Source organism: Lampetra planeri, chromosome 14 (genome assembly GCF_965212315.1).
Source record: "Lampetra planeri chromosome 14, kcLamPlan1.2.h2, whole genome shotgun sequence".
In the NCBI taxonomy this organism is placed as follows: domain Eukaryota; kingdom Metazoa; phylum Chordata; class Hyperoartia; order Petromyzontiformes; family Petromyzontidae; genus Lampetra; species Lampetra planeri.
In genome coordinates this window covers 11,740,040-11,767,282 of record NC_136120.1, presented here as the reverse complement: position 1 = coordinate 11,767,282, position 27,243 = coordinate 11,740,040, and the positions used below count along the sequence as shown (strand labels likewise).

Sequence of the window (27,243 nt, the reverse complement as noted above, 5' to 3'; positions counted from 1 at the left end):
AAAAAAAAAAAGACGGCGAGCCACAAAGGGGCAGCCAAAGAGCCACAAAGGAGGGCAGCCGAAAGAGCCGCGACCCCACGCTCCAGTTGCAAAGCCCTGTTGTGTTGTGTGTGTGGGGCAATAAGTAAGTAATGAAGGAGGGAGCGAGTGGACGCTTTATATAACGTGGACATCATCGCCAGCGCGAAGTGGGAGGAGACTTTGAGAGAGAGAGGAGGAGGAGGGCATCGCCCTGCCCAATGACGCGGGCGATTAATGAGCCAAAGAGGCGAGCGAAGCGTTTCCGCCTCCTAAGGCGACTTGCAGCAAACCCCTCCCCAGCCGCACAAAAACCTCCACCACCACCACCGACAAGGAAATCCCGAGTACGGCTGCGTCCAAGACGAACTGCTGCGTGAGCCGGGACGTGGGGCAGTGAGACGTGGGGACAGTGGTGGTGGTGGGGGTGGTCTGTCCGCTCGCTCCACGTGTGACTCAGTTGGGATTTCGACGATCTCGGGGTAAGTGGTGCGTGCGTGTGCCACAGTGGTGCTCGCCAACAGCACTTGCCCCAACAGCTTGTTAAGAGGCTATACGGTGGGTGGAGGCATCTTTGTCTTTTTGTACCGTCTGCTCAACTTGGTACGGGTGGTGGTGGTGCGTCGGCCACTCATCTCGCTCGGTCGATCCCGTGGTACCACCTGCTGGGTCTGGCCCGTGACCTCTTCCTGCCAGCGGGCGTTCGGCACTTCACGTGGCCTTAACGTGCACCTAGCCTGGCACGAGCGCCGTGGGGACGACACCGCCACTTAGTGGCGAATGGTGGTTGTTGTTGTGTGTGTGGGGTCGAGGTTACCTGCGCTGCGCTACGAACCTGCAGACCTGGGTTCGATTCCAGTGTGACGATTATCTGAATCGGTCCTGGGACCCTCCCCTAGGTCGACTCAGCCTCCAATGATTACCTGGTGCGATGTGTAAACATCGCCACTGGGGAGACAAAGGCGGCCGGGCGTGGTGTTGGCCATCACCCCCCTCGTGTACCGTGCCGGCCTTTATAGGTGCTCGCAAACAGCACTTGCCCCTAGAGTTTGCTAAGGCTATACCGGGAATCTTTGTCTTTATCTTCGTGAGTGTGAGCGAGTGTGTTTTCTCAATATAATTATCAGCATGCACCTCTCCCGTGTCTCTTAATTTTAAGTTGTTGCTCCATGTATCTTGTCATCATCATAGCCGACGGTATGCACAGATGTAAAACGGTTTCAAGAACATTAATTTGCTCCTCGACTGCCATTACATTTAGCTGAACACATTTTTATGAATGTTCTGAAAAAGTTTTAAGACCCAGTGAGACTATCATGGCATAGATTATTGTAAATTGGATGCTGCCGTGGTGTGACGGTGAGGACACAGGACTTGCAATCACCGTGTCTGCGTTCACCCAGCAGTATCATTGGGAACGCCGTCCTTAGTTGATCAGGAGGTGGTGTGCACTGCAGTGAAGTGTGAGTATTCCCACCTCTTCAAGGACATCTGGCCGACATGGCAGAGGAGGCCAACATGCCCGATGGAGGAGCTAACTTAATACTCTTAGTTTTTTCGGTAAAGTCACGTAGGTAAAAAATGAAATTAAAATTAATAAAAAATAAAATAATAACAAGTATAACCCGTAAAAACAAAGTTTTTCACTATAAATCCTTTATATGCGTGGCGGCTAGAGTCCTCTCGTCCTCTGGCTTGAGATGGCTGCCACCTATGGGTCAGATGATTGCATGGCACCATTAAGAAATTGGTAATTAAATATAATATTTTTGTCCTAAAAAGTGTAAAATTTAAGAACATTTTTTTCACGAACATTAATTGTCACGCACAATGAGTCTGTGTGGAAAATGTCAGCTCGATTGGATCACGGGAAGTGGGTTAAAAAACGACCGAAATATTTGCACGGTCGTAAGCAAGCAAGCGAACTTAATATAAAGGATTTCAAAAATCACGACGTTTCGGAGGCAACACAAGTCTCCGTCATCAGGTGGGACCGTCACAGCCAGATTCCTTCCATTTTTCCCAACAACTGAATCACTTGATACAGCAAATCTGGCTGTGACGGAGACTTGTGTTGCCTCCGAAACGTCGTGATTTTTTATTATTTTATTTTTATTAATTTTAATTTCATTTTTTACCTACGTGACTTTACCGAAAAAACTAAGGGTATGAATCCTTGCAGTCACGAAAGCTTCAAATCTAGAGCTAACTTAATCTCCCTCTGGTGAGACCCTTCCACCAGCAGTAGTTTCGAGCAAGCATTTGCAAGGCCTGCACCTTTTACACTGGAAATAACATTTAATTGCGAGATTCATCTTGCCGTCCTGTCTCTCGTTCACCCCTTCATCCCATCAGCAGCAGCAGCAGCAGCAACAATCATGAATTTCCTGCTCGAGACCTTGATGGTGATGGCCATGAGCGTCGTCTATTGGCTCGAGTGTCTCTTCCGCTGCGTCGTGCCCCCGCGCCGCAAGAGCGTGGCCGGCCAGGTGGTGCTGGTGACGGGCGCTGGCAGCGGGCTCGGCCGCCTCATGGCGCTCAGCCTCGCCCGCCTGGGCGCCACCCTCGTCATCTGGGACGTCAACCGCGCCGCCAACGAGGAGACGGCGCAGCTCATCCGCGAGGAAGGGGACGGCGTGGAGGGCGACGAGAGGAAGCCGCGCGTCCACGCCTACTCGGTGGACTGCAGCCGCAGGGAAGACGTGTACAGGGTGGCCGACCTGGTGGGTTCCGTCACGGTTGCTGTTGTTTCCAGTTTTGAACGAATTTGTGGGGCGGTGGCGTGGCCCCAGGGGGTGGCACGGGTTGCCGTTTGTTGCAGATGTTCGCGGTTCAAGACCAGCGCCGCACTGGTCGATACTGCGGTCGTATTGACCGTAAGATCGTACGCGCCGACTGATTCACAGTACCTGAATTAAATGTCGTCATCATCATCGTCGTCGCGATCCATGGGCAGATAGCCCTGTAGGTGTCCACTGCACATTTGTTTCCACTTTCCTCTGTCTTGTGCCAATCTGCTCAAGTAGTGGCCATACTTTCTGGCACCAGCCTCTTATGTCGTCGTCAAAGCCATTCTCTCTTAGGTCTTTCTCTATTTCCGGTTCCTTCCATTTTTCCCAACAACATACTTCAAGGGTGTCGATACTTCGGCCGTAAAGAAAAAAAACGAAAGTGGTCCAATGCACACGTGACGTCATTTAAGAACCCGTGACGTATTTCGAAAAAGAGTAGGCGTCATGGTTCACAATTGCTAAATCTGTTAAATTGCTCGTACCAAAACTCACACGTTTCACTAGGTGTGAGATTATATTCCTGATGGTAAAAGCGCCACCGCTCATTATAGTGAAGGCTTTAATTCGGTTTGGAATGTGAAACCCACCACCGCTTTTTGTAAACTTCCTGGAAACGTTGTTGAGTGCACTGAGTAAAAACTCTGGACCAGTTTCAACTATCGTGAGTTGCATCAACAGACTTTGTCCCAGGTAAACAAATCCACTGCAGTACAGGAGAGATATCCTGACTTTGTGATTCCAAGTCAAGCTGACCCTAACCGGCTGGGTATTTAATACATTAACTAGATCTCCGCAAAGAAAATATATTTAGTCAGTTTTTCGTTCGTCAGCCTTCTAGTTCTATTTTATTTTAACCACAGACATTTGTTTAAGCGAGCACACCCTGGACCTTGTTTCAAACTTGTAGATCTCATCAGCAAAGTTAGCCTTGTTAAACAAATCCTACTCATTTGCCAGATCTCATTTACAAGAGCGCTCCCTATAGCTGTGCACAAAAGCAACTTTGCATGAAAACGGCTCATGTTCAGTTATCGAGGATTCTGGGTAATTTGTAGAAGGGCAAGCCTCTCTGCAAGTGAGATCCTGGGTTAAAATTAATACAGAATTACGAGCACTGTAGTTGCCCTGAGATCGGTTGTCCAATTCGCTATGAGAAAGTGGCATTTCCACTGCTCATCCAATGCCAGTGACAGAGGTGAGCGACTGACGTCCAAGTGACGTGCATGTGAAGGCGGTGCAACTGCAACGTTAATTGGCGAAGCGGCAGCGTAGCGGGTTAGCGCTACGCTGCGCTACTAACTCGGCAACCCGAGTTCGATTCCCGCTCACGGCCAACACCGGTGACGATTATCTGAACCGGTCCTGGGCCTCCCCTAGGTCGACTCAGCCTCAAATGAGTACCTGGTGCGGTGTGTTAAAACATCGCCACTGGGTAGACGAAGGCGGTCGGTTCTGGTGTTGGCCACCCACCCTCTCGTGTGCCGTACCGGGCTTCATAGGTGCTACTCGCTGACAGCACTTGCCCTAACAGTCGGTTAAGGCTATGTGGGGGATCTTTGTCTTTTTGGTACAACTTTAATTAGTGAAGAGTGACTTCCAACGCGAGAAGGCGTCGTGTAAGACAGGCGATGATACGCATTATAGTGCGAAACATGTGCCAGGCGTCATTTTTTTTATTGTTGGCAGATTCCCCAATTAAATAATGTCTTGAAAATGTGAGATTTGTGCCGCAAGTCATTCGTGGTAATTAAGGAGAAGTCTACGCCACGTTTTGTCACGCATTAGGAACTATCTGCAGCATCTGAGCCGTATGCTTTGCGTAACCTGTGACATTGTCGTAAAGTGAGTCAATAAATCATAGTACACTTTAGGTGGCCTCGACGTTTAAGAAATGAACACCATAACGCTTCACTTGTTTCATTAGGCTTAACATCGATCTTCATCAAAGTGCAATGGAACGCTGCATTCGTCAACAAAGTAATACAGAGACCCCATTTTGGACTTTGCGATGTGTTCGTTGCACACACAAAATGTGGATAAGAGTGCTTGTCTTTCTATCTATCGCGATGTCTAGAGGGGTTAAAACCCGAGACCTTTGTTCTCCAAGGCTCCTTTGTTTGGACTTTGTCTCCCGCAAACCTCTGACGCCTTCGCGATTTGGCCTCCATCTATGTCAACATTCCGAGTAGCAAATAGGGGATGCTTAGCTTTGGGAGCACCGTTAACCGGTTTTGCTATTGCCACTTTAGGACTATACTCTTAGGTTTTTTCGGTAAAGTCACGTAGGTAAAAAATAAAATTAATAAAAGTAAAATAAAAAATCACGACATTTCGGAGGCAACACAAGCTTCCGTCTTCAGGTGGAACCGTCACCGCACGATGGCTGTATCAAGTAAAGTATCAAGTAAAGTATCAAGTAAAGTATCTTTACTTGATACGCCGTGATTTTTTATTTTACTTTTATAAATTTAAATTACATTTTTTACCCACGTGACTTTACCGAAAAAACCTAAGAGCATGAATCCTTGCAGTCACGAAAGCTTCAAATCTACTTTAGGGCTAGTTGGAGAGTTCGTGTGTGGGCAACAGACAGTTTGCAGGACTGCATTCCTCCCCCCGCAACCCCATGGTTTATCCGTTGTGTTATCTGCAAACCTGCTGCGATCAATCCAACATTGCAATCGACAAAAACGGCCCATCGTAGTCCGTAACAGCACAGGCCGGAAAAGCAAAACGTTTCAAACGACGTGCACAGAAAACGTCAACAAAGGAACTCGGCCTTTGTGTACGAGGCTGACGACTGTTGGGTTGTTGCGCAATGCACAACGGCCGAGCACTTTAAATACCTGCTGTGGTTTAAATTGCAAAGGTGGCGTCTGTTCACACTGCTGGTTGCCATATGCGTGGCCACACATCAGAGGTCGCAATCGGGTACCCGCTACCCGTACCCTACCCGATACCCGGCTACCCGTACCCGGCCAGGTACGGGTACCCATTTGCGACCCTGGTGCGGCCGGGTACGGGTACGGGTAGGCCGTGAGTCACTGGTGAGTAACCGTTTGTCACTCATTTCCCAACGTCTTGTCTCTTCTCTCAATTCAAGTTCCTAGAATCAACCCACCCGCGCCTGCAACATGGCTTGATCACAGAGGTCGCAATCGGGTACCCGATACCCGTACCCTACCCGTACCCGGCCGGGTACGGATACCCGTTTGTGACCCTGGTGCGGCCGGGTACAGGTATGGGTAAGGAATCAAAACCCGTTTGCGACCTCTGCCACACATACACCAATGTGTACATTTGAAGTACGCGTGGTGTACGTACGTATCTTGAACTTCTTTGTGTGCACCTGACATAGCCAACCGTGCCAATTGAAAGCGAGAGTTTGTGAACATCTTTAAAACATAGCTCTGGTTGTTTTTAGCGAAGGTTTTACAGGCCTCTTTAGTGCAGCGCAATGGGTGGCACGCCACACAATGAAACCTTCGTTTGCCAAGTTTGATTAATTATTGTCCATGGCTAACATTCGTGTGGCATGACAACTGAATTGGTCCTGGATGTGCGACTGTCACGTATAACAGATGTTATAGGCTTCTACGGGGGTTCGAAATCCATTGTTGTACGGCCTATGCTTCAGCGTCTACGCCCCCCACCTGTCCTGACCAGCAATGACCTGCGTGGTCAAGTAAGGTCAAATGACCCCTATATGACCTCCGCGGCTTGTGATAGCTCACGCACTGATTGCTCTTTGCCAGACAAGTTTGACCGACGTCCACTGTCGTGTTTACCTAGAGCACCAATGATTTACAAAGGGCACTGGAAGGGCAATTCCCTAGCGTGCCTACGAGGCACAACCTGTAACGCAAGGACGACGACTTCCCTCCATCCCCTTGCATTGTGATTTTTTTTTTTACAATATCAGCGGGAATAATATCTCCCCGGCAGATGAATAAATGACCGAGGCAATGAGATTTCGTCTTGTGGGAATGGCAGGAGGAGGACGGAAGGTGTTTGTTTTGGCGCAGTGTCAATTCTACACTCACAGTCACTCGCCGGGGCGGTTAGTGCATTGCACCTTGTGACCTGGGTTCGATTCCCACACTCGTGGCTGACATCAGTGGCGAGGGATATCTGCACCAGCTCCTGTGGCCCACTCATCGGCAACCAGTGCTCGCCGTCATGGTGAAGTTTGGTGAAATGACACGGTGTGGGGGGATTAGTCTACGAGCATGGTCCGATGCATTTGCAACAGGCATAAGAATAGCGATTGCACGTACGTTCAACTTATTTCGCACCGTACGTAGCCAACCGTGCTGATCCGAGGTGTGGGATAGAGCGTCCAATCGGTTAACGGCCAACGGAACTCTGCCCTTTTAATTCTAGATTGTAAAACTAATTTCTTTAGAACTGCTTTTCGTGCTTAGTTTGTTGTCCTTCCCCGCACCTGCGATTAGCACTGTTGGCGAAAGAAGTTCCAACGTACGTGCGCACATTCGCGTGCCGATTGATTTACACGTGTGTCTTCTTGGTTCTTTCGGTAAAGTCACGTAGAAGGGAAGTAATAAAATAATAAAAATAAAACATAATAAAACAATTCTCACGACGTTTCGGCCACAACTCAAGCAGCCGTCCTCAGGTGAAAACCAGGTCTGTCGAGGCGACAGCGTCTACTTGCGTTGTGGCCGAAACGTCGTGAGAATTGTTTTATCATGTTTTATTTTTATTATTGTATTACTTCCCTTCTACGTGACTTTACCGAAAGAACCAAGAAGATGAATCCCTGCAGTCACGAAAGCTTTAAATCGAAATTTTACACGTGTGTGTTTAAAACTGGCTGGCAGAAAGGTAACATGCGAGCGTGACCTCCCGACAGGTGAAGCGTGACGTCGGAGACATCGACATCCTCGTCAACAACGCCGGCATCGTGACCGGGCGCAAGTTCATCGATTCGCCCGACGAGCTCCTGCAGAAGACGATGGACGTCAACATCATGGCGCACTTCTGGGTGAGCCGAGGCGATTTTTGTGCATTTCATCCACGCGTCCAGGAGAGGGAGCCAGATGTGAGCGAGAGAGAGAGAGAGACATTCGTCCAGTGCAGAGTGAATCCTCATCATGGGACCTTTCTTGACAGTAGCAAAGTATAGGAATTGCTTTTACCCTTGATGTTAAATCACCAAACTGAAACTTTATACAACGAATCATGTCGGCATTAACCACAATACTTTAAAGCTTTCGTGACTGCAGGGATTCATATTCTTGGTTCTTCCGGTAAAGTCACGTAGAAGGGAAATAATAAAATAATACAAATATTAAACAATAAAAATTCACATCTGATGATGATTGCTTGTGTTGCAGTCGAAACGTCGTGATCATTTCTATTATTTTATACTTGTATTATTTTATTATTTCCCTTCTACGTGACTTTACCGAAAGAACCAAGAATATAAAAAAAAACATACTCTGATAGTATATGCATTGTTTTTTAAACTGATTGGTCCACACCAGAGACGGCTTTCTCTAGAGCCTCGTCTCAGTGTTAGACCAGAGGACGCCAAAAGGCGGACAGCACAGAGACAATGCCACTAGCAGCACATTGAGAGCTCGGGGTGAGCAGATACATCATGGGGCCTCCCTTGCCAGTATCAAAATCGAAGTTTCAAAGACGATGCATATATTACCAGAGCATGTTTTTTGTTTGCATGTTCACAAGTACGTGTGGTTAATTCAGACACGATGCCTTGCAAAAGGTTTCTGTTTGGTGTTTTAACAACTTAACGCCTCCTGTTATATTGCCACAGAGGGTAAAACCAAATTATTGTATAGTGTAAACCTCACATGTCCAACGAGCTCACGTCCCTGGGAAAAAAAAAATTGACCGTGATGTATTGTTGAATTAAATGTAAAAAGCATCCTACACTGCACCTTTGTGGGTTGGGTGGCCTTCATCCAGCAGTTTATTGACAAAGGGCTGCAAATGAATTATTATTATTAAGCTGTGCAACGAATCTGGAGAAAGTATCACGTCTCGAATGGCCGCTGGAGTTACGCGATCAAATTGCATGTAACGTTAGATTTGAAGCTTTCGTGACTGCAAGGATTCATATTCTTAGGTGTTTTCGGTAAAGTCACGTAGGTAAACATTTTTAAATTAATAAAAGTAAAATAAAACAAAATAAAAAATCACGACGTTTCGGAAGCAACACAAGCCTCCGTCTTCAGGTGGAACCGTCACAGCCACGACAGCTGTATCAAGTAACTTGATTTTGTTTTATTTTACTTTTATTAATTACATTTTTTTTACCTACGTGACTTTACTGAAAAAAACTAATAATATGCATGTAACGTGTGAATCGAACACACGCACAGTTCTATGGATATGTCGCTGATGAATCGATGCATCCCTACATGCTTTATGCAGGTATTCCTGTCTGCTACAAATGCACAGCAACATTTGTCAATTGCTGTAATATTTATCATCCTCATTCTCTCATCAAGTTCAAGTTCATTTATTAGGTATAGCCCTGTGAGCCATTCGGCTCTTGAATCGGGTGCAACCGCAACAAACAAAAAACAAAAACATGAACAAGAAAACATCTTAAAGTGAATATGTGACTAAGTGCAAACAGAAAATCCATCGTTATTTTGTGTGTGTCACCCAGACCTACAAGGCGTTCTTGCCAGCTATGGTGGCCAACGACCACGGACACCTGGTGAGCATTGCCAGCTCGGCTGGACTCATCGGAGTGAATGGCCTCGCAGGTGAGAAGGATTCCCACACGAGGAGGGAGAACAGGGGGAGGTGGGCCGGTGACTCGGAGGTGGCACCGATGAGGTTATTGGGTTTTTAATTCAGGTAACCCCCCGGGGATTAAACCGAATTCTAAAGTTTTTGCGAGTTGATAGCCCCAGACCAGCCACCAATGACTGAACAACAACAAAAAACGATGCGCATTAATGTGCTTCTGCAGTTAATTTGGCTGAATTCCACTCCATACGAATAAACACAACGCACCCGTTTGGCAGTTGTGCAAGAGATTTTACTGTCGGTGGGAAAAGGGCTTTCCTCCCCCTACCTTGTGGCTGAGAGGACAGGGGTAGTTCTGTGATGTTCCGCTTCCACAGAACCATCCTGTAATGCAAAGGGTGGCACTGCTGTGCGGTAGGGTTGAACAGATGCTTCGTATCGTATCGTGACGCTGAGAGCGCGATCGGGATACAATTGGGTGAAAAGATGAATGAAAGGACAGGATGTCCAGGTCAAATTGTCCTTAGGAGTGTGTGAGGACACAGCCATACGGGACAACACCATCTGTATCCTCAGCGATATGGATTGCCATTGAAGCATATGCCATTCACTGTCTATGATGAGAGTTTGTGATTTGGTGCTGTTCGCGAAATCCCGTGCAAACGAAGAACATTTTAATCGAGCATATAACGCGCCATGAATTGTGTTTTTTTTCTTTCTCTCTCTCCTCACAATCGCAGTATCAACAAAAAAAATCTGAACCGAAATGGGCCTCTATTGAGTTTGTATTATTTTCCAAGCATTTCTTACGCGTACTCTAGCGCGTGATTGTTACCCCCTTCTTGGGTCACCCTATGAGAGGTGCGTGTCGTGCGGAATTCCAAACGTAATGCTTTTTTTTTTACTCTCCACTATCGCTCGGCGGGGAGCCCGCAAAACCTGAGTTGGATTCCTAGCCGCGGAAACACGCGAGTGGCAAGTGATATCTGAACTGGCCTTTGGGTACTCTTTGGTTCTTTCGGTAAAGTCACGTAGGTAGAAAAATAAAATAAAAACAAAACTGGTTCAGCAGTTCCACTGCTAGATTATTTTGTTCCGCCTGAGGACGACCGCTTGTGTTGCGATCGAAACGTCGTGATATGTTATTTTTATTTTTTTATTTTTCTACCTACGTGACTTTACCGAAAGAACCAAAGACTATGGATTCCTGCAGTCACGAAAGCTTCAAATCCATATTGGCCTATGTGTATACCCCACTCTTATCAGAGGGGCGTGTTTTATAATGTACCGTGATGATGGAAAGCAGCCGACATCGGGTGATGAAATCAGCTCCTGTGCAGGTGCTAGGTGCATTGTTATACCGCAGGACTGAGCCAGATGGTAATGGCTTGAAGGGAGGCTTTCGTCTAGCTGTGGATCGGTCACCAATGGATGTTGTTGGTTGTACGTGTTGTGCGGGTTTGCTCCGTTGCTTAGACTACTGCGCCAGCAAGTTTGCTGCTGTGGGTTTTGCTGAATCGGTGGCCCTGGAGATGTTGGCGCTGGGCAAATTCGGGGTCAAGACCACGATCGTGTGCCCATACTTCATCAACACCGGGATGTTTAACGGCTGCGCCACAAAGTAAGCCCTGCGTGGCAGATGTTTCCCGCACGTGTGACCTTTCCGTATCACCTCAATTGCAATAGGTGGCTCCTTTCTCTTTAAAAATTGGTGCTCATAAAAGGGGGGGGGTGCACAATTGTTTGCTGGCGTTACTGCTGGTGGAAGGGCCTCCACAAGAATTGAGCTCTGGGGAGGTCCTCAATGGGCGATTTTAGGCCTACTCTTCCATGCTGGGAAGATATGTTGGAAGAGGTGAGGGAGTACCTGCGTTTTGCCCCACCGCACGCGAATTACCGATCGACTTGACTGTGGCCTGGCCATTTATACCGCAAGGTGGACAGAGGTGGGGGTATTTAATTAACTTGCCCCGTTGCTTCGACTGCCGCGCCGATGTTATCGCCGAAACTAGGGGGAGTGGAGTATCTTCGTGGAGCTCACGAATACTTAAGCGATGAGCAGAACGACGGAGAGAAGAGAAGTATTTTCGGTTGGAACTGCGAGATGTTAACTGCAAGACTTCCTGATTTGTGCAAGCGCACCGTTGATGGTCGCGTGACGAGACTTGACACATGAACGCGGCTCCCGTCTCCCTCTCGCTCCGCCGATGCAGGTGGCCGCGGCTGATGCCCATCCTGGATCAGCACTACGCGTCAAACAAAATCATCGATGCAATCCTGCGGGAACAGGTCCAGCTTGTCATGCCACGCAGCTTGTACGGCATGATGGCCCTGAAGAAGTGAGTGGCGTGTTGGCGCGTGTTGACGTGTGTTGACGTGTGTGGACAAAACTTGCGAATCTCTTGGCATTTCCAAGGCCATGTTTCCACAACGTTGTCATTAAACCTTGCTGCTGGCAGGCGGCGTTGAGCAACTTTCCCGCTGTCGTTTTCGGGGTTTTGCCGCGTGAGGTCACCCTGGTGGCTTGGAGGTCAGACCACCAAGATGGCACCGCTGAGATCCCTGCGTTTGAGTCTGGGCAGCTCCCCACCATGGCGAGATGTTAACTCCCTCGCCTGGTATACAGGAGGTCATAGGTTTGATCCCGACGCCTTAATATTTGGAGTTTGCATGTACTCCCCACGGGTTCGTGGGTTTTTTATACCGGTTCCTCTGGGTTTTTTCCTCCACATTTAGAATCAACATTCGGTCAGAGTATTTTCCATAATAGAGGTTTTTGGGTTAGATCGCGTAAATAAACGAAAACTAGAGTATTCTGTTGCTATACATTTCCACTTGATAAGCCACTTCGTTGAGCTATCATTTGTCACCAGGCCGCTACTGAAAAAGAGCTTCATAGCTCAGTGGGCCTTACCTGGTAAAACAAAAAATAGTTTATAGTTTAAATAGTTTTAAACGAGTTTCTCATTTGCAGTGAGTTGACAGCCCAGTCCCCAATGACTGGCATACATTTTTTTAAACATTTGGTTTACACCTAATATGTGTAAATTACAGTTTTCACTGCCAGTTCAGTTCGATGTGTCACGCGATAAACATTTTTCTCCGTAGTAGTGCAGGTGATAAAGTGCAATCCACGAATGTGTGGATAAGAGAGAACACGTGGAGAGATTTCAGAAGCAGTTCTGTGATATTTCCTTCTGCAGACCAGTCTCTTAACACAGGGGTAATGCCCTGTTCTCAAAGCGTTCCCAAATGGACCCTTCATCTCGTGACCAGAAAGGCGAGAGTGCAGTCGGGGTACAATAGTTTCGAAAAGACAAACGCTTAATTATATTACACAAAAACGACTGTAAATGAAACATTCGGTGTTGGCGGAGATGGTTTTTCCCCCCAATAATTGTGGCCCACTTGTATTTGTTTATTTTCCTGTTTGCGCAGCATCATCCCTGTGAAGTTGGGGGTTCTTCTCGGAAACTACTTTGGAGCGTTCCACTTCATGGACCATTTTGTGGGAAGAAAAAATGACTGAGAAGGTGATAACCTTGAAGAACGGTATTTGAAAAGTACTGGGCCATAACGATTGTAATTTTCGTCAAGTGCAGTTTGATGAATGAAAATGTTTTTCCATTATTAATGAAACGAAATGGTCAAACCAAGCTCATGCTGAGAGGTTAGTACTGTTTTTGCAAATAATACAGCTTTGAAAAGCGATGAATGTTTAAGAATAATTGTGAGCATGTCTTTATCTCCTGGACCATTATGCCGTATTACGTGAAAGAAAATAATTGATTTGACTAAATCTTTTGATATAAAATGAAAGTAATTAAAGATGATTACTGTATACTTTTAACTTCACACGCTATACCCAACCTCAAGAAGATTAGATTTTATCCTTTTCCATTTTAATATTTTTTTCCAATTTTTTTGTGGGACAAATCAAGCAATTTTCACATTATGTACTCACACCGTTCCGATAGCGCAGGGTTGTCGCGAAGACACAGACACTGTGTTTCACAGACACGGTCTGCAGTTGGGTTACTCTTGCCCACTTCCAGACTCGGAAAACTTGCGGGTGATTTTTTCTTCCTCTTCCACATTAGGCAAATTTTGAATGTGACACTGGCCACATTTTGGCCTTCTCTTTTTCAAACAACGTCCACTGTAATGCAGATGACGCTTATTTACGGTGAATACACCTGCAATGTTACTAGCCAGCGTTGTCGATGAGCAAGAGTTTGGCATCTATTTTAACCTTGCCTCTTTCACGATGCTTGGGCCGTTCGTGGAATGAACGTGGTCAAAGTGAACTCTGGGATGGTTAGTGTGCAGATTGACTGGGTTATGGATTAATCGCGCTTGCGATAAAACTAAAGAGAATGTTATACCACCCTGATTTTTGTCTTTTACAAGCTCCCTGGTTCTCTTGTCATTATTATAATTTGCTTTATACTCGTGACTGATTCATTAAATGAATGTTAACAGGTTGTACACTTTATGTAATTAGCACCCATTCTACATAAACGACAGCAAAAAAAAATATCCTTAACACCGATATCGTTGACACTGCCCTGAACAGAAAAAAAACATAACAGGCGACGCCTCGGGCAATTATCCTTATCCTCACCACACATCGGGAGGTCAGAAAAGCAACGAATAATATCAGCCGATTTAGTTTCATCTGGGCCACCCCTCCCCGCCACCACGCACTATTTCCCTCGGATGTCGGAGAGTTGGCCACGAGTGTCGTTCCTGTGTCGGTTCACGGTGTTGGCAAAGCCGGCGTTGGGCAGAGGTCGCAAACGGGTTTGATTCCTTACCCGTACCCGTACCCGGCCGCACCAGGGTCGCAAACGGGTACCCGTACCCAACACAAAATGAGTGACAAACGGCTACTCACACGTCACTCACGGCTTACCCGTACCCGGCCGCACCAGGGTCGCAAATGGCTACCCGTACCCGGCCGGGTATCGGGTAGGGTACGGGTATCGGGTACCCGGTTGCGACCTTTGCCGTGCATGCTGAAAATCCGGGTGGATATCTTCCACTAGAGGGCACCAGGCACGCTTCAAATGCAGGAATTCGCTTTCAGTTGTTGGAATTAGTGCGCCTGCAATAGTTGTGTATATTTTATCGCAATGAACAAGTTCTTTAAAAATATTTTTTTTGCCGTTTAACGCGAATTCGTAATTCTTTCCAGAGGTGCGCAAGTCTCACGATTCCTAACCCGCCGTCTTCGTTTATTGTAATCGGTTACGATTCCTTACGGGATCGTGGGATTGTGGAATTGTGGGGAGAGAGTTGGGGGGTGGTGGGCCTTGCTGCGTGTACCCCTGGCATGGTGTTTCTTGAGAGATCGAGGTCCTATAGGGGGGGGGGGGGGGTGGTGGTGGTCAACCTCATTGGCATTGAGGTGAATGGGGAATCTACCGGGCAATTCCTAAGCCCTTAAGGAATCCCATTGCAATGGTGGTTTCTCAGTCTCCTTTCAAATGTCTGGGATCTTCTTGGCTGATTAATTTGATGGCCGAATTTTTTTCTTTTTTAGGATCCCATGAAATAACACTAATGGCGACACTAGGCCACCATAATATTTTGTTACCCGATTGTGTGTCACCATACCAATATTAACATTTCTATAAAATAGTTGCGCAGAGTAACAGAAGCAAATGCAGATGAAATTCTAAAGTCTCTTGTTTTGAAAAAAAAAAATGTGTCGATTTACTAACTTTTTAAAATGTCATGTCAGGTTCATGAAATTCTCTCTGGGTATTGAAATTGTCTCCCTTTTAAAATAAAGTCGTTTAGTTGACGTCACCGTGCTCTGGGTGTGTGGTGATTACTTCTGCGGTGTTTTAACATGCATGTGCATTTAACATGCGTGTGCATTTAACATGAGTGTGCATTTCCACGGGAAATAACTTGATTTTGAATATGGGTGTTGTGTACTAGTGCTGTTTAGTCGTGACAGCACTGAGTGTCAAATGTCCCCACGAAGACACATATACAAATATGACAGTATCTTTGTGCAACGTTCTTTGAATGCTATTTATATATATATAAAACATTTAAGCTGCTTCTATCCATGTTCTATTTGCTTCGTGTCATGGAGCGAAGTATCCATTGGGATCTATAACAGAGCAGTAAAAATCTTTGTATCATAAAGTGGCCTGCTGAGGCGGATATGACGGAATTACCTCCGAGATAATTTCGAGCGATCACTGGTCCACACGCCCGTAAAGATGTCTTTCATACGCAGAGTTAGCATGCACACACATTTAATGTGGGCTTGTCTATTGCAATCATTGTTGACTGGGCTAAGACCACCCTCTCACTGTACTTGAGAAAGTGGAGTTATATGCGGCTGCCTAAACTTAACCCAGGACCTCATCTGTGCCAAAGCAGTGGTCTGGGTGCGTGTGTATGTTGTGTGACTGGTACGAGATGTGTGTCAAGATCGGCCTCTGTGGAGGAGGATCGTGAAGGACGCTACTGGGCAGTTAGAGGCAGTCGCCCTCCACAACAACGGAGGGCGGAGGAGCGACGCTCACAACAACGAGCGGAGCGCCGGGTGGATAAAGCACAGCGAGTTGGCACAGTAGGAGGCACAGGTGGTGCATCGGACAGTCATCTCAGTCAACCCATGGCACCTGCAGGGTCTGTCCCCTGACTTCTTGCCAGCGGGCGTTCGACACTTCACGTGGCCTCAAGGTGCACGTGGCCTGGCACAAGCGTCGTTGTGACGTCACCGCCACTTAGTGGCGAATGGCGGTTGTTGTTGTGTATGTTGTGTGGGGAGCGGTAGTGTAGTAGCGCTTAGTGCGCTACGAACCCGGCGAATCGAGTTCGATTCCCACTCAACGGACAACACCAGAGACGATTATCTGAACCGGTCTTGAGCCTCCCCTAGGTCGACTCCGCCTCAAATGAGTACCTGGTGCGGCGTGTAAACATCGCCACTGGGGGAGACAAAGGCGGCCGGGCGTGGTGCTGGCCACCCACCCCCTCGTGTGCCATGCCGGCCTTCATCGGTGCTGCTGGCTAACAGCACTTGCCCCCAAAAGTCTGTCGGAGGATCTTTGTTTTTATTTTCACCGAGTATCTTTCTCGATGTAGGTACTTCACCACGCAGGTCGCTCGCATAATGTCCGTGATGCAGTCATTATTATCATTTTTATACACGCTTTCTATTAACTCACGATGTCTGTTGTCGTCATCCTCAAATCTTGTAACTCAATTTTAACCCACTTCCCAATGTGGTATCGACTGCAAACTTGGTATACTTATGTAATACTGAGCACAAGTCAGATCTGAAACACGGCAGAACTGATTCTTCTGCCGTTGCCGATCATTGCTACAACTCGGTGGGCTCTCATGAAATTGTCTTTTCCGAGACCAAGGTTCTCTGCAAACCTCCCGGCTACCATCAAAGGTTTGTACACGAAGCCATACAAATATACAAACACAGACATAATTTCAACCGTGATGATGGGTACAAACTTAGTAATCATTGGAAAGATGTTATCAACCACGCAAAAAAGACTTAATTACAATTTTTTGGACCATCTTATCTGACAGGCACTATTTTACTTTACTTTACCGAGTGTTAACATCCCCAGTTATTTTTTAACAGTACTCTCTTCATTGTTCAGCCAGCATTGGTATTAACATGGGCATTTTCGTTCTTTTGTCTATCATGTGTATTAGCGCTTCCCTCCCCCTCTCTGCCCATTGTGTTGGCGTGTGCGGCAGTTGGCCGCTTGCGCATAATCGCTTGCACGCCGCCGCCCACCCTTTTGGCCTCGCCCCCCCTCCCTCCCGATACGTTCCATTCATTGGCTACCATAGTCTGATGAGCTCCCCCCTCCCTCTCCTCCCCCCCCCTCAACTCGCTTTTAAGGGATTACATCTTGAATCATTGCCTCACTTGATGCAGCTAATCTGGCTGTGACGGTCCCACCTGATGACGGAGACTTGTGTTGCCTCCGAAACGTCGTGATTTTTTATTTTATTTTATTTTATTTTCATTCATTTTGATGTTTTACCTACGTGACTTTACCGAAAAAACCTAAGAAGATGATTCCTTGCAGTCACGAAAGCTTCAAATCTAGAATTCATAAAATAATAATTAATATTTTCAAACATTATTTTTTATATGTTATGTTTAGGCTTGGGTCTAATTGTCCACGGTCCCTTATGTAATGGCAAGCTTCGGGGCCACTTCCTGGAGTTCCTCCACTACTAACACGGTACATTTCTATAAAGCGTTTGTCTTTAAAAAAAAGTGTTTTTTTTAATATTACTTATTGTTAGTCTGTTGATGGTCGGCGATGCGGCAATCGACTCATCTCGACGAGCTTTACACGAAAGTAGAATTTTTCGATAACGGATTTTGTTATGCTAATGTTCGACGTTTCGACATCGCGCAGTAGCACCACCGATTTCGGATTGATTGGTACCCCAGTGGCGGGTTAAGTCCACCCCTGGCAAAAATAGTATCCAAGAAATAAAATCTTTAATTGCCTCGATCATGTTGTATTATTTGTTACCCCGGGGTACCGCAACAAGGAACATTTGTTTAACGCCGAGGGATGTAAACAGCATGTTCTCATTCGTGTGAAATGAGGTGGTAAAGCTGGGGGACAACAGACGTGGTCTTCCTGCGAGGTTACATAACCCGACCGCGTGTGCGCCCTCCCGCCGCCGATGATGGTTCGTAGAAAACGGATCAGCTGACCGTAACTCAAAAATCCGCCATCTGTTCTCGACACTCGATCGTGAAAGACACCGGCACACGGGTAACAGTCGGCTCGATCGAGTCCTCCAGTGGCCTGAAAAAAAACCCAAACCCAGCCGGCCCCAACTTGCCACCTTAACACACCACGCGTGGCCTGCACGCATTTACGCACGAGGAGTCGTCCAAACCCCCGTTTCAAAATTGCCTTTGTGTTGCGTACACGTTTAACTCGGTTTCCCAGTGCCGCTGGTGTGTGTGTGCCCGTGTGTGTGTGCCCGTGTGTGTGTGTCTGTGTGTGTGCATCAACCAGTCATCTCAGTCAGTCGACCTGTGGCACCTGGGTCTGCACCGTGACCTCCTGCCAGCGGGCGTTCGACACTTCACGTGGCCTCAAGGTGCACATGGCCTGGCACAAGCGTCGTGGTGATGTCACCGCCACTTAGTGGCGGTTGTTGTTGTGTGTGTCTGTGTGTGTGTCTGTGTGTGGGGAGCGGTGGTGTAGTGGTTAGCGCGCTGCGCTACGAACCCGGCGACCCGGGTTCGATTCCAGCTCACGGCCAACACCCAGTGACGATTATCCGAACCGGTCCTAGGCCTCCCCTAGGTCGACTCAGCCTCATATGATTTGTACACATCGCCACTAGGGAGACAAAGGCGACCGGGCGGGGTGTTGGCCACCCACACCCTCGTGTGCCGTGCCGGCCTTCATAGGTGCTCGCTAACAGCACTTGCCCCTACAGTCAGTTTAGGCTAAATGGGGCATCTTTGTCTTTGTGTGTACGAGTGGATAGGGAGATTAATTGCTTGTTGGTGGGGGGCACCTGCTGTGATGTGTCACGGGTGGTGGTGGTGTGCGCCGAGCTTCTCATCTCCCTGGCCACCGATCCTCTCTCCACCCGCGTGGCATCTTGTTGCGTGAAACCGCTACCCCTTTGCACTACTTACATGCCCCCCCTCGCCGCCAACAAATACCGAAGCTCTCTCTACCCAGCATCCCACGCCCTCCCCCTCCGAATTCGCCAAAACAACGACGGATCGAATTTCTCGCACAACCGGCGAGGAGCCTTCTTTTGGCAAGAGTGCGAATTGGTAAATGATGCGGTGGGGAGGGTTGGATCGAGGAGAGGGGCATGTCGGTTGTTGTTCGCGTGAAGTTGAACACGAACCCTCGCTTACAACGCCGAGGGCAGTCGAGTGCATCTCGCACCGTTGCGCATGTTGGCTCGCTTCTGAGAACCTGGGCCGGATTAAGGTTCGCGTGGGTCCTAGGCGCTTCTGTTTCGCTATGCCCTTCAGTGACTTGCTGCTGCTGCTGCTGCCCCGTGTCCACTCCTACTGCCGCTGCCACTCGCTTGATTGTGCGAAAAACACCATTAGAAGAATGTTGTATTCAAATTTTGCAAGATAAAAAAATGTCGAGAAGTTCATCTGCGGTGTTAATTTCTCTCACCTTATGAAAAAATAAAGATTGACATAACTCAGCCTCTTTGTATATACACTGTGCCTACCCTTGCTTTGTCAACATATTTATTCAAGAATATATCTTTTTTTTAACATGCAAACAAAACAAACATGGTAATAAAAAAAAATGCGTAGGCGCTTTAGTTTTCCGTACGTCCTAGGCACAGCGCCTGTGGCTATTGGATAATACGGCCTTGCTTAGAACCGGAGGCAAATGGCATGCCGGTAACGGCGTGAAAAGTGCAAATGTCTCACTAGTGCGAACGTTTAAAACTGCATGGCGGATGAATTTGTGGATCACTCGTTCTCATTACGACGGTCAAGTCAACCTCGACAGCCCGGCAGTGATCATTTCACTCGAAACCCGTTCACGTTTCCATTCGTGGCGGCACGAGCTTCTTGATCCCTCATGTTCTTTGGAAAATGTAATGATGTAAAAATGTAATATTATGCAATCATCTGGCTGAAACAAAACAGGATACGTCTTTGTTCTTCCTATAAATGTTAAGTCCCTTGTGCAATATGACGCTGGTAACAGCAGCCATCCTTTGGCAGCTGGAGATTTGCCAAAGTGTGAGTCACTGCGGTGAAATACAGCGGAATTAGGACTTAATTTAGAGCTTCGTGCCGTAACCAATTAGTTAACTAGCAAACGATGGCCCCTTGCTAACACCTTCCCAATCCCACTTGGGCATCAATTAGAGAGCAGGTGAAGGTCTGCGACATTAAAAAAGTGTGCTGCTTGCCTTGATTGGCTTGACAGGTAACAGAACGGCATCTGAATCTCGCTAAAAAAAATTTGACATTGGACGATCGTATTCATATCGTGTGTAGCGAGTAGGTTTCAATTTGTTTCCCTTTCGTTTTACCGATTATGTTGCGTTTGTGTTTCTGGCGCAAATGTCACGAGACGGCGCTCGTCTCAATCTGGAACTCGGCCTGTGACGGAGAAGAGCCGTGGAAGTTGACATCTTTGAACTACTTCTTAGGCCACTTCAATCGGCCTCTTTATCCACACTCGGGCCCAACTTGTTAATGACATGTAAACCATGTTTTGTGGCGTTTCAATCAAAACAACGTATTGCAATTTCATACCGACAAAAACTGCACAATTAAGTGAAAAAATGTTCATTGAATATCTTGTGCATTCATTGATGACTGGACTGAGGCCATCGCTACAATCGAAGACCTACACTGGGCCTCACCGTTCTGCGGCACTTGAGCCAACCCGGCCACCACCCCCTCCCCACCCTAGCGCCCCCCATCTAATTAGTTTTTTCCTCTCTATTCACGATGCCGTTTTCGTATTTCCGCACAACTCCTATCTCAGAGCCAAAGAAGACGCCAATCTGAGCAGCTGTGGGAAAGAAACAAAAACAAGCCACGGCCGCAATCACTCCGAATTCAGCTCCATCGCGTAGCGCTCCGGATAATTGTTGTCGCATTTGGCTTCGTACGAAACCGGGCGATTTGATGCTCGGCCCCGAACGGCGGGTATGGTGTGTGCCTCGCTGTGGGCGGCCCAGCAACGGCGAACACCCCCTACCCCCCTCCGCCACCACCCGTTACCCACCGCCCACAGCCCGTGCACGTCTGAAGAGTCAGCCTCGTGGCGTTGACGGGGTGACGGCACCCGACAGCCGTGGTGGGGTGACGCGCGGCCCCTTCGCGAGCCGGGTGAGCGCATCTTGCAATGGCAGCGATGTGCCACGTGTCTGGGAGAAGGGGCACAGTGATACCGTCCCGTTCACCGGTGAATAATGTGAAGTATTAATGGGGTGAAATATCTTTCGTAGGTGGAGACATACGCTGACGTGAAACAGTACCTCCCTCTTTATTGCTGGCAATTTTTTTTATTTGGTCACACGGCTTTGCCTGGTCCCCTCTCTCACCGCTCACCGCGGTGTTAGACCATTTTCCAAGTCCTTCATATCCCGGCTCATATAACTGGGAGCAACCTCTAAATATTGTTTAAAAACTTAGAACAACAATAACTACAGGGGTGTAATGATCCACTGATCGATCGAGTATTTGGCTGCTAGACATTTATTTCCACGTGGTAAGCCACTTCGTTGAGCTATCATTTGTGGCCAGGTCGCTCCTGAAAACGAGCTACACAGCTCAGTGAGCCTTAGTAAAAAAATAAAAATAGTTTAGTTCATAGTTTTAATACAAATCCTTCCAGCTCACTGTAGGTGCATTGAAGAATTACGTTTGTTGCGAACCGTGACATTACACGGACCATTTCCTCCTCCGGACTTATTCCCGCACATAGCTTGAGCAACAACAATAAACTGGTTTAAAGCTTTCGTGACTGCAGGGATTCATCTTCTTGGTTCTTTCGGTAAAGTCACGTAGAATGGAAATAATAAAATAATAAAAGTAAAACATAGTAAAATAATTCTCACTCACGTTTCGGCCACAACGCAAGCAGCTGTCCTCAGGTGACAGACCTGTTCTTCACTTGAAGACGGCTGCTTGCGTTGTGGCCGAAACGTCGTGAGAATTATTGTATTATGTTTTATTTTATTACTTTATTATTTCCATTCTACGTGACTTTACCGAAAGAACCAAGAAGAACAATAAACTGGCTGCGCATGGCAGACACGGACGGGGGTTTTTTTTTGGTGTGTTGATGACATTCGCCACCGCCGCAGCGACAGGCGACGCGGGTGTTTAAATAAAGCCGCACGGTTTTATAGAGTACGGCGTGCGGTACTGTACCAGCTGCGAGCCTGGAGGTAGCGAAGCGTGGCTACCAGTTGCCAAACGAATGCGTTACAAGGTTGCAACTCATGACGCACACGCGAAGTGCTTTCCGCGAACGAACCGCGACACCTCGCTGATTTCGTCAATGAGCACGTGGATTGAGGGCATTCTCGCAACAGCAGCAGCGGTGGCTTTTGGCTGCTCGCCGTCGAACAGAGACGGCGGTCACGTGCTTTCAGATGCGCCTCTGCGGCCGTCTGGAAAGCTCTTCCTTCCGACATTAGGAAGCCGCTGGAGCTATGCACTTTGAAATGATCCAGATTGAAAACGAATTTCTGTGGAACTATACTCTTAGTTCTTTCGGTAAAGTCACGTAGGTAAAAAAAAATGAAATTAAAATAAAAAAAATAAAATCACAATCTTCACGGTTTTCAGCTTCAAATCTAGAATTCTGTGGAACTGCTTTTTGTGTTGTTTTTTGTTTGTGCACCTCCGATCAGCGCGTTTGGCTACGTACGGTGCGAAAGAAGTTCAACATACATACAAGGCATCGACACAATGTGAAATGTGGAAGCTGTGTTTGGGTGACGTCGAGCACGCCACTCACGGACGCGCGTCGCGTTACTCGACTGCACGTGCTGCTTTGGAATGGCGTGTACAGTATTCTCAAGGTTAAAAATAAGAGAGAGAAAAAATGTTAGGAATGGGAAAAGTGATCACATAGTGTTTTTTTTATGCAAATGTGGCGCCAGGTGGCTCAAAAGATCCTGGCTTCGAATCTGGGCAGCCACCTGTGATCAAAACCAGATTCTCAAGGTTAAAGCGAGCCGATGTTGTCTCAACAACGGCGATACGACAACAATAACAACTCACAATGAAATTCGCCCAAATCACAGCTCGGTCTTTCGCGATGGAACTGGTGCAAGCGCTGATGCTCGTGGCGGCAAGACGGCGCAGCGTGGATGTTCGCCAGAGCCCCAAAAGCTCCTCTGACTGCTGACTTTGCGCGCCTAAAAAAAAAGAGAGAGACGCGCAGACGATCTGGCGCTCGAAGCGTCCAAACGCCACCACCCCTCGTTCGTCCGCTCAACAACTCCCGTCGTCCGCAGGCGTTTGACCGCGGTATTTATAGCGAGGGTTCCCTGGTGGCCTTATAAAGCTCAAAGCGCGCGCGAGTCCAACCCGCGCCGCTAAAATCTGTGCGGGGCTTCGAGTGGCACCGCGCTCTGCGGGCCCGTGAACTGATATCGATTCACCGGCCGTGGCTAAGGTGACATCGGCGGCGGAGAGTGAGATCCGAGCCAGTCCCCCTTCATCAACGCTCGCGCTGGCCAGCGTGGTGAAGTATGGTCAGGTTTATTATATTTCGATTTAAAGCTTTCGTGACTGCAGGGATAATAAAAAATATTTTATTACTTCCCTTCTACGTGACTTTAACGAAAAAACCAAGAAGACAGCTTTATTATGTTTTATTTTTATTATTTTATAATTTTCCTTCTACGTGACTTTACCGAAAGAACCAAGAAGATATGGTCAGGTAACCTCGCGACAATGTGCGGGGGAAGGCCTTGCTTGTGGCAGTCTATCAACTCGTCAAAGTGATCTGTTTAGCTGAGCATTGCGGCAATGTTCATCTCTTGCTTATAGAGCTAGGACAGTGGTGAAAATCCCACGTTCCTGTGGCGGGATCAAGTATATCCAGGTGGACAACCGCGGTTGGCTTCTTCATGAGCATGGCGGTTGCTCATCCCAACAATCCTACAGGCTCAACTCTGGTTAGCTTCTGACATCTCACGAAATCAGGGGAATTCCGGCTGATTTGGCTCTCACAAAGTGATACTGCCCTCCATCGATCGACGGAGGAATGATGGATGGGCTGAATCAACCCTCAACGGGGATTTGAACTCGCAACTATCTGACTGCGAGGCACTCGCTCCACCACTGAGCCACCTGGCTGGCTAAGATTAACAAAAGGGCTGCCCTTGCAAAAAAATTGGACGGTCAAATAAAACAAAACTGAGTGCCACATCCTAAACGTAGCATCTCCAAACGCGTGTTTTTTTAAATCCTTTATATTAAGTTCACTTGCTTGCTTGCGCGCTTACGACCGTGCAAATCTTTCGGTCGTTTTTTAACCCACTTCCCGTGATCCAATCGAGCTGACATTTTGCACACAGACTCGTTGTGCGTGACAATTTATTTTCGTGAAAATTTTTTTCCATAACTTTACACTTTTTAGGATTTTTTTTTTCTATTTAATTACCAATTGCTTAATGGTGGCAGACAATCATCTGACCCATAGGTGGCAGCCATCTCAAGCCAGAGGACGAGAGGACTCTAGCCGCCACGCATATAAAGGATTTATAGTGAAAAACTTTGTTTTTACGGGTTAATTTTTTCTGCATTCGGGTGCCCATATACAAGTTTAGTCTGCGCTGGAGGATCTGACTTCCTGCTCAGCGTTGAGCACAGAGGAAGCGTCAAGAGAGTGCTGGGCATGCCATTGTCACCATCATCGTTTACTCCCGACATCGGTTCCGTGGCGGCGTTGTTTAGCTCTCTGATGTGGCCTTAGGTTAGTTTAACACGTCGGCTTTCGCGACCAATATTCATAATAGTATTATGGATGGCTATTATGGTCGGCTTTAGGTTGTTGCGCGTATTGTTCGGAACGATGCCTGATAGACAGGATTTAGCTGCTTAAAATGCTAATACCCAGCCACTTTAAATAATGGCTATAATGACGGCTGGCACTAAACGTCCGTCTCATACCGTGCGCTGGCTTATTAATCAAACCTCGGTCCCAAATCCTGACCGTGACCGATGATAATTATAAAAAGTGGAGGCCCAGCAATTATTTTCTCGTGCCACTTGCTGGCAGAGAGACCTCCGCTAGAGGGAGCTCAAGAGAGCCTCTCAAGGGGGCTACTTGGCCAACGCTTCAACACTGGCCAGAGGTCTCGGAAGAGGTGGGAGTACGCAGAGTTTACCCCGTAATACTCGGCCGGACGATCCGTGAACCCATTCATATTGCTGCAGGTCCAGCGTGCTCTATCCATTACACCACGGCAACACCCCCCTCGAAGTGCAACGATACATTTAAGTAAACATCAAATGTGGGCACTTCTTCTTGGTCCTTTCGGTAAAGTCACGTGGAATGGAAATAATAAAATAATACAAATAAAACATAATAAAATTATTCTCACGACGTTTCGGCCACAACGCAAGCATCCATTCTACGTGACTTTACCGAAAGAACCAAGAAGATGAATCCCTGCAGTCACGAAAGCTTTGAGTTGAAATGTGGGCAACTTGTAAACATCACAGAGAGAGAGAGAGAGAGAAAAAACGATTGCGCAATCATACCACCGTCATCATCATCTTAAAAGTATTTTCTGTGCGCGATAAGCAACCAGAAATCCAGAACGCGATAGGGTCACGCGAGCTGTTTCTCAGTTGATTTGTGGCAGTCGCCGCCTTGTTTACTTGTTTCCAAGACACGGCCATCATCACATGATGCCCTCTGCCCAGCCCCGGCGCAAGCGGCCCACAATTGTGGGGGTGGCACGCCGCTGTAACGCCACACTCCCGTCTCTGATGGTAGCAATGTGAGGGGCATTTGAAAATCCGCGTGACCCTGGCAGATGTGACTCACAGTTTCCCTTCACCTCTCCCTGACCAGAGAATCAATGGGAGTGTCTACCGCGGTCTACACAAACAACTTTGTGGTATTTTTAGAAGTTAATGGCAAATTGAATCAACAAGCGCTTGTTGAAGTGGTGATGATGGCACGGGGAGGCTTTCGTCCACGGTGGCGAAATGTTAACTACCTCACCTGGTATGCAGGAGGTCGTGGGATCGATCCCGACACCTGACGCGTGCTGTATATTTGGAGTCTGAATGTTATCCCCGTGGCCACGTGGATTTTTCTTCAGGTCCTCCATTTAGAAACATGCGTTTAGAGTATTTGGCTTTTATATATTTCCACGCGATAAGCCACTTCGTTTAGCTGTCTTTTGTGGCCAGGTTGCTTCTCAAAAGCAGCTATACAGCTCAGTGGGCCTTACCTGGTAAAATTACATCCAACAACGCAATGATCTTGGTTGATGAGCCGCATAAGCATAATTCTGTTCTGTATCTCTACATATACAGCAGATGCAAATATTTGTTGAGTCCATAAGCGTGTTGGCTGATGATTATGATGACTTGTATCTGTGCCCGTTTCCTGATCATTCAGTCAACAGTTGTTGCGTATGCAATACAACCTAGACGTGGATTCCGTCACAGCACGCTTGCGGTATCATTTACTTGATACAGCGAGCGTGCTGTGACGGTTCCACCTGAAGACGGAAGCTTGTGTTGCCTCCGAAACGTCGTGATTTTTTTAAAATTATATTTTACTTTTATTAATTTTAATTCAAATTTTTTACCTACGTGACTTTTCCGAAAAAAACACTAAGAATATGAATCCTTGCAGTCACGAAAGCTTCAAATCTAGAATTTGTGCGTTCTGCCCCCTCTTCTAGAGAGCACGAGTGTGAGTGCGTGAGTATGTTGAGTGTGAGTGCGCAGAGACTGTATGTTTCTCCCCCTGTTCCGCAGTACGTGAGTGAGTGTGTGACGGAGAGATTGCGTGTCCTGCCCCTGTTTTGCATGGCTTTCCACTGGGTTCTTCGGTTTCCTCCCACAGCTGAAAACCTACACACACAATGTAACTGGTATTGACCAAACAGCCCCAGTGCTCTCTCCCTCACCTCACCCACCTCGCGTCACGCGCATCTC

General features: G+C 47.4%; 1 protein-coding gene across 4 annotated transcripts; it reads left to right on the top strand.

Annotated features, from left to right (window-relative positions):
- Positions 1 to 292: 292 nt before the first annotated feature.
- On the top strand, positions 293 to 15,371 carry SDR16C5 (short chain dehydrogenase/reductase family 16C member 5). Of its 4 annotated transcripts, none has more exons than XM_078600588.1 (7): positions 293 to 500; positions 2,377 to 2,741; positions 7,684 to 7,815; positions 9,472 to 9,571; positions 11,034 to 11,178; positions 11,771 to 11,896; positions 12,996 to 15,371. In XM_078600588.1, the coding sequence occupies exons 2-7, from the start codon at positions 2,397 to 2,399 to the stop codon at positions 13,084 to 13,086; spliced, it is 939 nt and encodes a 312-aa protein (XP_078456714.1). In that variant the 5' UTR covers positions 293 to 500; positions 2,377 to 2,396; the 3' UTR covers positions 13,087 to 15,371. The 4 variants fall into 4 exon arrangements, with proteins under 4 accessions (XP_078456714.1, XP_078456718.1, XP_078456715.1 ...); XM_078600592.1 differs by having other exon boundaries at positions 298 to 500; positions 2,383 to 2,741; XM_078600589.1 differs by having other exon boundaries at positions 330 to 500; positions 2,380 to 2,741.
- The last annotated feature ends 11,872 nt before the right edge of the window (positions 15,372 to 27,243 follow it).

Bases quoted from the DNA above. Each gene is read 5' to 3' on its own strand.
- SDR16C5 (XM_078600588.1), top strand. From the start codon at position 2,397: ATGAATTTCCTGCTCGAGACCTTGATGGTGATGGCCATGAGCGTCGTC. The intron at 2,742-7,683 runs GTGGGTTCCGTC...ACCTCCCGACAG, and splicing joins TGTACAGGGTGGCCGACCTG to GTGAAGCGTGACGTCGGAGA. The intron at 9,572-11,033 runs GTGAGAAGGATT...TCCGTTGCTTAG, and splicing joins CGGAGTGAATGGCCTCGCAG to ACTACTGCGCCAGCAAGTTT.